The sequence below is a fragment of the Phacochoerus africanus genome, unplaced genomic scaffold, assembly GCF_016906955.1.
Source record: "Phacochoerus africanus isolate WHEZ1 unplaced genomic scaffold, ROS_Pafr_v1 Scaffold_187, whole genome shotgun sequence".
NCBI classification, from domain to species: Eukaryota; Metazoa; Chordata; class Mammalia; order Artiodactyla; family Suidae; genus Phacochoerus; species Phacochoerus africanus.
The window spans coordinates 1-13,785 of record NW_025927383.1 but is presented as its reverse complement, the minus strand read 5'-3'; the positions used below and the strand labels follow the sequence as shown (position 1 = coordinate 13,785).

Sequence of the window (13,785 nt, the reverse complement as noted above, 5' to 3'; positions counted from 1 at the left end):
ACATTTTGACATTTTTTATTTCAAAACATTATTTTTCTTCTGTATTAAAGGATGGTTGATTTACAATGTTGTGTCAATTTCTGCTACACAGCAAAGTGACCCAGGCATACACATATATACATTCTTTTTCTCGTATTATCTTCCATCATATTCTATCCCAAGAGACTGGGTATAGTTGTCTTGCTATATAGTGGGGTCTCATTGCTTATGCATTCTAAAAGAAAATAGTTTGCAGCTACTCATCCCACACTCCCAGTCCATGCCACTCTCTCCCCCCTTCCCCTTGGCATCCACAGGTCTGTTCTCTATGCCTGTGAGTCTTTTTCTGTTTTGTAGATAGGTTCATTTGTGCCATGTATTGGATTCCACACATTAACGATGTGACATAGCGTTTGTCCTTCTCTTTCTGACCTACTTCGCTTAGCATGAGGATCTCTAGTTGCATCCATGTTGCTGCAAATGTCATTAATTCTTCATTTTTATGGCTAAGTAGTATTCCATTGTATATATGTACCCCAGATTAATCCATTCACCTGTCGATGGACTATTAGGTTGTTTCCACATCTTGGCTATTGTGAATAGTGCTGAAAAGAATGTAGAGGTGTATGAACCTTTTTTGAATTATAGTTTTATCTGGGTATATGCCCAGGAGTGGAATTGTTGGGTCACTTGGTAGTTCTCTACTTACCTTTCTGAGGAATCCTCCATACTGTTTTCCCTAGTGGCTGTACCAATTTATATGCACACTAACAGTGTAAGAGGGTTACCTTTTCTCCACAGCCTCTCTAGCATTTGTTATTTGTAGGCATATTAATGATGGCCATTCTGACTGCTGTGAGGTGGTAACTCATTGCAGTTTTGATTTGCATTTCTCTAATAATTCGTGACATTGAGCATCTTTTCATGTGCTTACTGTCCACCTGTATGTCCTCTTTGGAAAAATGTCTACTTCGGTCTTGTGCCCATTTTTTGACTGTGTTTTATGTTTTTCTGTTGTTGAGTTATATGAGCTGTTTGTATATTTTGGAGATTAAGCTCTTTTCAGTTACATCATTTGCAAAGATTATCTCCCATTCTGTGGGTTTTTTGTTGTGTTTATGGTTTCCTTTGCTGTACAAAAGTTCAGAGTTTAATTAGGTCCCAGTGGTTTGTATTTGTTTTTACTGTCATTATTCTAGGAGGTGGATAAAACAAGATATTGCTGCAATCTATGTATTTCTATATACTAACAATGAAAAATCAGAAAGAGCAATTAGGAAAACAAACCCATTTACCATCACATCAAAAAGAATAAAATACTTAAGAATAAGTCTACCTAAAGAGACAAAAGACCTGTAGTCTGAAACCTGTAAGACGATGACAGAAATCAAAGATGACACAAACAGATGGAAAGGTATACCACACTCTTGGGTTGGAGGAATCAATATTCTCAAAATGACTGTATTACCCAAAGCAATCTACAGATTCAAGGGAATCCCTATCAAATTATCAATGACATTCTTTACAGAACTAAAATAAAGCATTTTTAAATTTGTATGGAAACAAAAAAGATTCTAAGTAGCCAAAGCAATGTTGAAAAAGAAAAATGGGACTGGAAGAATCGGGCTCCCTGACTTCAGTTTATATTACAAAGCTGCAGTCATCAAAACAGTATGATACTGACACACAAAAACAGAAATGAAGATCGGTGGAACAGGATAGAAAGCCCAGAAATAAAACTCAGGCACCTATGGCCAACTAATCTAAGACAAAACAGGCAAGAACACACAGTGGAGGAAAGACAGTCCCTTCCATAGTTGGTGCTGGGAAAACTGGATAGCTACATGTAAAACAATGATATTGGAAAATTCCCCAACACCATACACAAAGATAAGCTCAAAATGGATTAAAGACCATTAAATGTAAGGCCAGATACTATAAAACTCCTGGCAGAAAACATAGGCAGACTGTTTATTTAAAATCAGTTTTAGAGTCTTATTTGTTTTGAGACTACAAACCAGGTTAAACATTTAAAAATATTCACATGCGTTCTTCAAAAGAACAAAATTGCCCTCGTAATTGTGAAAGAACATATATTATTTAATATTTAGATAAATCACATCAGCTATTTACTCAAATAGCATTTATTTAAGAGCAGATTTTTTTTTTTTCAAATTACTGAACTCTAAACAGTTCTGCTTACAAAACTGCTTTATATTCCCTGGTCTGAGCTAGCAGCAGGTGGCCTAGGAGCCCTGAGGCCCAGAGTGTCTATCAGTAGAGATGAATCCAATCTCTCCTCTGCCCTCCCTGCACTGGCTGCTAAAGCTGCTTAGGTAAATCATGATTCCTTGGTGGACACATGATAAGCTGTGTCCCATTTCTGGTCCTAGCTCTGCTCTCTTGCCTGCCCTGAGGAATAGAAGGTAAGTGTGAGGGATCAAAAATCCTAGGAGCATCGACTAGGAGGGAAATGAAAAGAAACAACACATTAATAATGTCTTGCCCAATGCCAGGTCTAGTGCCAAGCCTTCAAGTACACCATTTCACTGGATTCTACAAATAAGCCATGAGCTGGGTTTCTATCACTATTTTTTCTTTCTTTCTTTCTTTCTTTCTTTCTTTCTTTCTTTCTTTCTTTCTTTCTTTCTTTCTTTCTTTCTTTCTTTCTTTCTTTCTTTCTTTCTTTTTTTTTTTATACTTATTCTTCCCCCCACTGTACAGCAAGGGGATCAAGTTATCCTTACTCTATCACTATTTTCATTTCATAGGGACATTGAGCTCTTGCCTAAGACCCCACCCCGTTCTCATATATCCCCTCCCTCCCTGAGCCAACACCACTAGCCTCTGAAAGCTCAGCAGGGAGCCTTCCTGTGAATGCCCTTTGTTTAGGGTCAGTGTGATGGTCTTTTTTGCATGTGAACACTGCAGTTCTAAGGGATGCCCAGAATGATGGTAAAACATTAATTCTGTGTATCCCTTGGCAGGTGTTTCTGGAAGGGATTAGCAATTGAAATCAGTAGACCTAGAGAAGGGATCTGCCCTGAGCGAGGAGGGTGGGCATCGTCCAATCCTTTGGGGCCTGAATCAAACAAGGAGGGCACCTGCTCACCTTCTTTCTCTTTTTGCACATCCACATCAAGGCTTTTGGCTCTTTTTTTTTTTTTTTTGTCTTTTTTTCCCATTCCTTGGGCCGCTCCTGCAGCATATGGAGGTTCCCAGGCTAGGAGTCTAATCAGAGCTGTAGCCACCAGCCTACACCAGAGCCACAGCAACACGGGATCCTTAACTCACTGAGCAAGGCCAGGGATCGAACCCGCAACCTCATGGTTCCTTGTCGGATTCGTTAACCACTGTGCCACGACGGGAACTCCAAGGCTTTTGGCTCTTGAGTCTTGAGACTTCACACTCTGTTTTTGTTTTGTTTTGTCTTTTTTCTGCCTTCTTCTAGGGCCGAGCAGCATATGGAGGTTCCCAGGCTAGGGGTCAAATCGGAGCTGTAGCCACTGTCCTACGCCAGAGCCACAGCAACTCGTGATCCAAGCCGCATCTGCAACCTACACCACAGCTCACAGGTAACGCTGGATCCTTAAACCACTGAGCAAGGCCAGGGATTGAACCCGCAACCTCATGGTTCCTAGTCGGATTTGTTAACCACTGAGCCACGACGGGAACTCTGAGAGTTCACACTCTGAAATTACATCACTGGTTCCCTGATTCGCAGGTCTTTGGCAGACTTAGAGCTAAACCATCAGCTTTAAGCCTTGGTCTGACTTATGCCACCAGCTTTGCAGGGTCTCTAGCTGACAGACCACGGAGTGTGGAACTTCTCAACCTCTGTAACCATGCAAGTCAGTTCCCATCATAAATCTTCTCTAATATATTCCTAGATGTGCAGGTGACCCTGGAAGCACTGGTTTGAAATGCTCAAGTTCATTTACACAGAGAAATTTTTTAATAGTAAATACAGTTCTACAGGATCTTCAGTCGATGGAATCCAAGGAGGTGGACATGATGATACAACATGAAAGGCAGACGCTAAGTTATCTGGGGATTTTCAACTGGGCAGGGGTGGGTAGCACCCAACCCACACTTTGTCCAGTGAACATCTTTATCCTGACGGTTACAGAGGAAAACTCTGACTAACAGGGTGTCTTACCACAGGCAAGGAGGTCGCATACACCCACAGGTGTTTTGTTAAACGTCCTTATTATGTGATGTCAAAATGTGATTTACTAATCTTTCCTTATGGAGAGAGACAGGACGTGTTATGGAAATAATGTCAATCTCTCATGGGCATGGCCTACCCCTAAAAGGACATAACTTTTATATGTAGTATAGAAATACTCAAGAATCTGAAAAAGAATGGATGTGTGTCTACGTATAACTGAATCACTTTGTTGTGCAGCAGAAATTATCACAACATTGTAAATCAACTCTTCAACAAAACTTTAAAAAAAAGAACCCCCCCCCCCCCACAGAACCATGTTAAATTCCTGTACTATTTTAGTATTTTTCTAAAGGGAATGTTGGTGTCTTTACAGGTCCAAACAAGATTAATTCAAAGGACAACTACCCATCCATGACGGGCCTGGGTTGGTGAGGATCAAAGGCTCTGCCTGATCTGCAGTGTGGACAACGCTTTCCAGAACCGGGGGCCTTGCCTTCTGCAGTCAAAACCTTTCCAAGAACGCTCAAGCCCAGGCAAGGGGGAGTATGGACCCACAAGAGAAGCATGAGGAATGCTCACATCCAGGGTCATGGCCTGAGTCAGCCGTGAGGGCCCAGGAGCTCTTTGCTCCAATGGCTCATTGGTCCCTGAGTATGTTCGCATGTTCTGTGCACTAACTCAATGAACAGCCACAGAAATGTGTAAAGAGGTAAGACATGCCCCAGGCAGAGTAAAGGTCTCGCAAAAAAGGTAGAGTTTCAGATCACGGACAACACAGTGGTTTTGTTTGTTTGTTTTTCAAGTAGAGATTGCTGAGGGATAAACTGAGAACACAGGATAATATACCATGGAGGACACCAGTCAATTTATGCAGAGGGTTCCTTTATTTATAACCGTTTCTTTACAACCATCCACCCAGGGATCATTCCAACATGTGTGTCTCAAGAGGGAACTTCCCTTTAGAAATTCAGATTCGCCTATCTGACCCCACGAACACAGGTCCCTTTAAATCCCAGCACCTCCCCAAGTCGGCAGTGTCCCCTGCAATCCTGCACTTCCTCTGGGCTACGTTTCATTTTCTCATTCACCGCGACCTGATATTGGAAGCCATGGGTCTATTTCCCCCTCCTGATGGAACTAAGTCCTAGATTTCATTTTCCAAGGGCCTAGAGGCAAGTGTTGGATGGAGACAACCAACTAGGCATGGGGCTTTCAGCTGTACACAATGCGCTCTGCATGATGGACTGTGTCATCCCCACAGTGAGGACAGGGGCTGTAGCTAATCCAGATGGTCCTGGGTCGTCCTAAGGCTCTCAGACTCTCATAGAGCTCAGCCCGAACCTGGGCGAGTCTCCCTGGAAGAAGGGTACCCTGAGAGCTGAAACTCTCCCGAGGGGGAGGGTAGAGCTCTTGGCATAAACCGGGCAGTCCTGTGGTGCAGCCCAGCACCTTCTGCACGATGGCCATGGAGAGGAGGTTCCCCCTCACGCTGAAGGATGTGAGCGCTGAGCAGTGGCTCAGGGCAGGCAGGATGGCCTCCAGTTGGGAGTCCGTGATCCCACAGAGCTCTAGGTCCAGTTCCTGCAGGGTGGATGCAACTTTCTCCAGCAGACCTTGCAGGACGTCAGGACTGAAGTCGGTCAGGGTGACGCCACCCAGATCCAGGCCCTTTAGCTGACTGATGCTGGGGCACTGGGACAGGTGGGTCAAGTCTGATTCTGTAAGCAGGCAGTTGGTTATTGCCAGGTTCTCCAAGGGTCTCATTAGGCACCTGGAGAAAAAACAAAGAATTAGCTCTGGGAAACAGGGGTGGAAGTTGACCTCTAGTTGGAGAACAAGTGATATGCTTAAGGTCAAGGTTATTCTGACCACCTGATAATAATCAATACCCAGAACGCCCCATCTCATTTTAGCCTGAGTTCATTCTCCTTCCCTGTGTGGCTGGGTCATGTTCACAGAACAGTGAAAGCTCTTTTCCTCATCTGTCGAGCAGAGTAGAACTTATTTCATTGAGGACGAATGAAGACAATGGAATGTCTCGAACATTCTCAGAGGAGAGTTTGGCATGTTGTTTCAATCAAGTGCGAAAATCACTGAATTTTAATATTGAGAGAAAACATAAAATGCTATCCACTCAGGCTTCCTTCAGCCAATACTTTGGCCCAGACACTCATATCTCAGGCCAGGGGAGGCTCTCCCTAGACAACCACCCTGGGCAAGACCTTACAACATCAACTGGGATTGCCAGTCTGAGGGGCTCACTTACACCGGCAGAGCACCTGCAAACCTTCTACCGCTATTAGTATCCTTTTTGCTCCCTCTCCGTTACCATCATCTCCAGAATCCTGCATTTACTATGTATTCGTTACCTTATCAACAGCACTAAACAGCCTTTGACAGAGGAGGAATGTGAGATAAATTTATCGTGGTCACCGAAATGGTGAGCCCAGAACATCCCTTTAGTAATGCTCGGGTCTCATGAAATTGATCCTCTTCAATTCTCCCTCCCCTGACCTATTTTCCTGAGTCATCTGAACACAGACATCCTCCTAGAGAAGAAATCACACATGCCTCCTCACTAGATCCCAACACCCTAGTCTATTACTTCCTAGCAGGGTGTCCTTTTCTAGAGCCTTGATCCCGCTTTGTCCCTCTAACTTGATGTGTGAGGTTATGTGATACCACACTTCAAGACAGAGCTGCAAAGGAGACAGAGCCTTTGACATTCTGGTGTTGAGTTCTCTGTCCCTCGGCCAATGGGACCACTCTCACCTGAGCATCTGGTCCAGGCAGCCTTCAAGGAAGGAGGGAGCTTCCAGATGGAGATCCCGGAGGTGCTGCAGCCTGAGGAACTGAGAGGTAAATTGGACAACATGCTCTTGCTCCTCTTCCTCAAGTGCAGACACGTGGATGGGGGAGACATAGAGCTTCTGCACATTGCTCATCTGGCCCAGGAGAGCAGCAAACGTGGCCAGGGTGGACAGCTGCCAGGTGCAATTCACTTCCAACTCCTGGATACAGTCCAGCTGCACCTGAGCCAGGACCGTCATAATATTTTCCATAGGCATTGAAATAATACTCAGTTTCTTACAGCACAGGTGTACCAAACCTTTTCTCTCCTCTATCCAACTCATCAGGTAGGTGAGGAAAGGACCGCTCATGATTCTTTCATTGAGGTAGAGGTCTATGAACACCTCCAAGGGAGACAAAGGGTGCTCTGTCCTTGAACGGTCTTCATTCAGTGGTGTTATCAGTGAGCTCGAGGACTTATGAGCCTTTTCTCCAGACCACATACTCCAGAAGTCCTGGCTAGTATTCCTGAAATCTAGGACCCGCAGATTGCACCTCCTGTGAGGAAACAACAAATTGCAAACCACATTATCAGAATTCAAACAACACTCAGACTTCCCACCTGTGCTCTTAATTCACATTCCCTGGTATCAGGTGCAGGCTTGCCCTCTTCTTCCCTCTCTGCCTCACCTCCACCCATCTCCCTTTTCCCCTTTTATCATTCCTGGTTCTCCACTTGTACCACCTTTAAGCATCCCCAGGAGGAGGCTAGGACATGTTCTTTTTCAAGCTCCTCTGCATCTTAGGTACTCTTGCAGTTGCAGAATGCATTTCCCAAAGTGACTCAGCAATAACCAATGCCTCTGAGCTTCCTCATTGGCATCATCAAAAGCCTGTGTTCCAGGAGGTCCCACTGTGGTGCAAAGGACTGAGGGTGTTCTCTGCCGTGGCAGGGACACAGGTTCGATCCCTGGCCCTGCTCAGTGGGTTAAGGATCCCTTGTTACAGCAGCTGTGGAATATGTTGCAACTCTGGCTCGGTTGATCCATGGCCTGGGAACTCCATATGCTCTGAGGTCGCCAAAATACCACACACCCACACACCACACACACACACACACACACACATATATGTGTGGTGGGTTTTATATATATAAAGGCCTCTATTCCATCCCTTGTGCCATCCACTCTCCTGATCCCAGCATTATCTCAGAAATGCCCAGGATCCTACCATGCTACCCGGATCAGACTCACCTGGGGCGAAACTTCTGGGCAAGCAGGACATCCAGCCCATCCAGCATGGCTTGTAAGGTTTCCACATGAGACATCTGCATCAGGCCTCCCATTAGGCCTCCCAGAGGCAGGCGGACAAAGGGCCAGGCTTTGCACCATGGCCTTCAGGGTCTCCCTGTGACTCCCATAGAAGGCCTCCATGAACAGTGGGGGGAAGAGCTCCGTGGGCAGATACTCCAGAGCAGTGATGGCCGAAGCCTCATCCTTCAGCAGGTTCATTCCTGCCAGGTCCCGCAGTCTCAGAGGGTTCCAGACACTCATCTTGACTCTTCTGCTAAAGGAATCCTGTGGAAGCTGACAGACAACAAGGCATCTTCAGGAGGTCAAGCACAAATCCCTTTCATTTGTCTCCCCACCCTTCAGGGGACCCAACTCAGAGCCACAGTCAGGGCTCAGGCAGGGCCTCAGTTTACCTGAATTCCACTTTGGGCTCCATGGGCACAAAGTCACAGCTGTGCCCCTGTGGGCACCAGAACAAGCATCTCACATGTACTGAGGAGGATGAAATCCCAACCACTGATCCATCCCTTTCCCATCACTGCATCACTTAATTATGTTGCACTGGGGAGTGGGTCCCACAAGCCTAAAGGCCGAAGCCCAATCTTTTTGGAGGAAAAGTTTGTGACCATCCATGGAGCACAAAACTGTGGGAACAGGAGCATCAAATAGCACAACACAGGCTCCATTCTAAGCTCCCACAGTTAACAGGGGTGGAAAGATTAAGGAGGTAGCCCTAAAATGAATGTCATTTGCACAAACTAATTTTTTTTTTTTAGGGCTGCACCCACAGCATATGGAAATTCTCAGGCTAGGGGTCGATTTGGAGCTGTAGTTGCCAGCCTGTACCACAGGCACAGCAACGGAGTCGTGTTTTCAATCTACACCCACAAGCTCATGGCATCGCCAGGTCTTTAACCCACTGAGCAAGGCCAGGGATTGAAACCAGAAGTCCTCATGGATATTTCCTGGGTTCATTGCCAGTGGCACACACCACGAAACTCCCAACTAAATATTTTCAATTGTCAAATCCTTGGAGTTCCCCCTGTGGAGCAAACAGGCTTGACAGTGTCTCTGCAGCTGCAGGTATGTGGGTTCAATCCCCAGCCTGGCACAGTGGGTTAAGTATCCAGCCTTGCAGGTCACAACTCCAGCTCTGATTTGATCTCTGGCCAGGGAGTTCCATACGCCAATGGGCAGCCACAAAAAAGAAAAAAAAAAAAAGAAAAAAAAATAAGGGGAAAGAGGGAAATCAAAAGAAATAAAATTCCAAACAGAAGGTTTTCCCTAAAAATAAATCTACTTGCCTAAGATATTTAAAAATGAATATAAACAAAGCACATGTCAAAATATTTGAGGCTAAGGTGAAAAACTAACTACATTTAGAGGCACAACCAAAGTTTTACAACTGTACATGGAAAAGAGTAAAACGAAAATCTCCCTGCCATCCTGAACTGCAGGCCACCATTCAAGACCTGCTGACCTAGATAGACTGAGGTTGTCTTTAGTTGAGGTCAGTAACTCACCCGCTGGGATGTGGTCGTGGAGTGAATACTCAGAGCTCAGGCCAGGTGGAGAACCCAGACAGCGACTCCAGAGGAAGAAGTGTCTGCCTCTTTTCTTTGCTGCCTGAGGCTTTTATAGAGCTTTCTGATCACATCATCTCCCTTACCAGCTACTAACCTCCAATCAGAAGGTGCTACCTGATTGGATTCCAGGTCAACGATTAGGTTATTCCAGATTGGATCTTTGTTTCTGTCCAGATGACTTGATCAAATCAGATGTTCATTTTTTTTTTTTTTTGTCTTTTGTCTTTTGTTTTTTTTGTTGTGTTGTTGTTGTTGCTATTTCTTGGGCCGCTCCCGGCATATGGAGGTTCCCAGGCTAGGGGTTGAATTGGAGCTGTAGCCACCGGCCTACGCCAGAGCCACAGCAACGGGATCCGAGCCGCGTCTGCAACCTACACCACAGCTCATGGCAACGCCGGATCGTTAACCCACTGAGCAAGGGCAGGGACCGAACCCGCAACCTCATGGTTCCTAGTCAGATTGGTTAACCGCTGCGCCACGACGGGAACTCCAGATGTTCATTCTTGAAAGAGAGAATGGGGGTGGGGGGCACGGATTCAGTTTTACTAATACGGAGAGTTAGAGCCATGGCTGTGAGAGGAGGAAGAGAGGGTTGATTCCTGACACTGGACTTAAAGAAACCAAACTTGAAAGCGTCATTATTGGGACGTCTTTGGATAGATCAAAACAATCAATGTCCCAGAATTTAAACAGCTTCCAGAAGATGGTCGTGTCTTTCCCAAAGGAAACAAAATAAACTCCTGTCTGTGTCAAGTTGTCACTTAGGTGTTACCTCGTCAGATCATGAGCCTATTCGGGGAGCAAGGGAAATGCAACTGGGGATGTTGTTGGTCCTCCATCCTCAAGTCCAGGCTTCTCTGAAGGAGGCAGGGTCAAAATCGCAATAAAGAGGAAGGACGGAGGCTGGGCAGTGTGGAGCTGGCCCTTCCTAATGGGACCCTGTGAATGATCCAGTCAATGTAAAATATCTTTTTTTCTTTTTTGGTCCTCTTGGGGAAGAGGGAGACTAAAAGACGTTTCTCTGGGTAGAATTTAGAAATTAAAAAAGGAGTGGCTCAGTGAAGACAGGGTCATCACAGAGGGTGGTTACTCCCTGACAGTTGGGATCCGCAAACTGGCTGAAAAGGTGGAATCTGAGAATGTGAGCAGGGAGAGAGGCATGAGCCGTGGGAAGTCCAACATTCCCAAGTCTGAGAGCCATGGAAAGGGCCACTGCGGGCTCTTGGGGATCTTGGAACCAGGGGAGAATTTGAAGTGGATCAATCACAGATAACCCTGACCTCATCGTGGCAGCTGTGAGCAGTGAACATTTTCTTTTAGGTTCTCACCAAGGATGCTTCCAGATGGCTGGGTGTCTCGGCATCACCCCACTGCCCTTTTCTTAGTGTGTGTGTGTGTGTGTGTGTGTGTGTATTGGTCTTTTTAGGGCTGCACCTGCAGCATATGGAGGTTCCCAGGCTAGGGGTCAAATCGGAACTATAGCTGCTGGCCTGCACCACAGTCACAGCCACCCAGGATCCGAGCTGCGCCTGCGACCTACACCATAGCTCACGGCAACCCCAGATCCTTAGCCCACGGAGCAGGGCCAGGGATCAAACCCACAACCTCATGGTTCCTAGTTGGATTTGTTTCCACTGCGCCACGGCGGGAACTCCTTTCTCAGTGTATTTTGATAATTACTGTTTCCTCAAAGGTCGGTACGTTCAACACAGATTTTAATCAAAGTGACGCCGTTAGGTACAGCCACAAAATTCTGTTTTCCTCCTCCTGTGAAGCACTGTCCACAAATACCCACAACGTTCCCCACACCAAATTCAGGAGCTCTGTGTTTGAGGATGGGCCGTGTTCAGGGAGGTCGCCCACCCTGGGCTGCATCACACGGAGATTCTCTTGATGTTTCGTGACACAAAGAGAGCAGGTCCCTCCCTCACCTCCGAGAACTCTCCATGCCTTTCTTCCTTCCCTTCACTGTGAGGCGCGAGTCATTTACGTCTAAAATTGCCCACGAAGGCTAGGAGCTTTCAAGACGGTTCTGCATCTTGGTATCTTTCTGGGAGATTCCTTTCACCGCATTCCTACCATGGGTATAAAGGGTATGTGTATAAAGTTGGGTTGCCCTGGATGGTACTCAATACCCAAGCCCCCCATCAGTTTATTAATGAGCTGCAGCAAGTGGGGTTGGTGACAGCAATGACCACAAACCTCTCCGTCTCTTCACCACAATGTCGGAGAGCCACGGCGTCTGCACGTTTCCTCCACGAAGTCAAGAACCTTCACAGGAGATACAGAGCTCGCTGTGCTTTCCCCGTTTTTGTCCTGCGGGGCCTGGGTCTGGGCTTGGAATTGAAACCTGCCCACTTCCCCGTAGCGAATAACTGGTCCAGTCCCTCAGGGGAGGGGCTCGGAAGGACCCCAGGTTGTCAGAAAACCTAAGTGTGAGGAAGGACTGACGGACAGACCTCACGCGAATGTCTGTGGAAATGGGGAGACTGCCGAGTCCACGCTGGGGGTGTCTCTACGGGAGCCCAGCTTTCCTGAGATCCAAGGAGGCAGCAGGGGTCCATGTGTTGGAAGGTTCTAGAAATTCTAAAACCCTGCACTCCCCCCGCCCCCGCCGGAGGCAAGGGGACCTCCTCTGTCCACCTCCACGCAGAGCCGCTTTGCTCAGGGGACACGGGGCATCGAGGAGGAGGGAGCACATGTGCACACAGGTGCCGTCCTTCCCGCCCAGTTCTGGGCCCAGCGGGACTCCCAGGGTCTGGTGAGAAGCCTGCATTTGGCATTGCTGCCCTGTCCGGCCGCCGTTCTCATGCCCTCCTTTCCTGCCCAGGTCGAGCAGCCCCCCTGAGCCCCCCAGTCTCAGGATCCCAAGTGAGATTCCAAAACACGGGCTCCCAGGTCCCTACTCAGGGGTTAGAATGCTTCTGAGCATCGGGTTCTTTCTCCCTGCATGAGCTGACCAGGCAGTGCTCTCTTTCATCACCTCTCCTGGAACCTGGAGCCTGGCTCAGGGCTGGGCCACCCTTCCACAGGGATCAGCGGAAATCAAGGCATTCTCCTGAGCTATTCTGGACAATATGACGAATCTAAGGCACAGAGTTCCCCTGCTGCACTTCTGGATCCACAGGGCACCGAGGGATGCTGGAGGGTGACCCCTCCTGGTTTGCAGAGAGGGACCCTGACTCTTCAGGTCTTCCTAGAGGTGTCAGCTGATAGGATGCCCTGGGGATCAACCCCCCTGGGCTATTTTGACTCAGCCCTTGAACTAATATAGTTTTCCTCAGACCCAGCAAGTCTTTTCCCACCCAACTCTTCTCCCTTGAGATGTCTTGCCTTTTCATTTTTTTAAATTTAATTTTATTTATTTATTTTGTCTTTTTGCTATTTCTTTGGGCCGCTCCCTCGGCATATGGAGGCCCCCAGGCTAGGGGTCGAATCGAGCTGTAGCCGCTGGCCTACGCCAGAGCCACAGCAACGCGGGATCCGAGCCGCATCTGCAACCTACACCACAGCTCACGGCAATGCCGGATCGTTAACCCACTGAGCGAGGGCAGGGACCGAACCCGCAACCTCATGGTTCCTAGCTGGATTCGTTAACCACTGCGCCACGACAGGAACTCCGTCTTGCCTTTTTAAAAGTCTGAGTGTCTGTGGCAACCGTCCTTGTTCCCTTCAGTATTCAACAGGCTCTGATTCCACTTTTGATTCTGTAATATTTTTTTCCTTTTTTTTTTTGGTCTTTTTAGGGCTACATCAGTGGCATATGGAAGTTCCCAGGCTAGGGGTCGAATTGGAGCTACAGCTGCCGGCCTCCACCACAGCCACAGCAACGTGGGATCTGAGCCTCATCTGCAACTTACACCATAGCTCGGGGCAACATCTGATCCTCAACTCACTGAGCGAAGCCAGGGATCAAACCCGTATCCTCATGGATACTAGTCGGGTTCCTTACTGCTGTGCCACCTCA

General features: G+C 47.2%; 1 protein-coding gene across 1 annotated transcript; it reads right to left on the bottom strand.

The window, feature by feature from the left end:
• Positions 1-5,362: 5,362 nt before the first annotated feature.
• On the bottom strand, positions 5,363-8,493 carry LOC125119238 (melanoma antigen preferentially expressed in tumors-like). The gene is given in 4 exon segments (XM_047766084.1): positions 5,363-5,921; positions 6,923-7,498; positions 8,194-8,321; positions 8,323-8,493. Coding segments are annotated over 4 exon segments (1,434 nt in total).
• Positions 8,494-13,785: the final 5,292 nt, after the last annotated feature.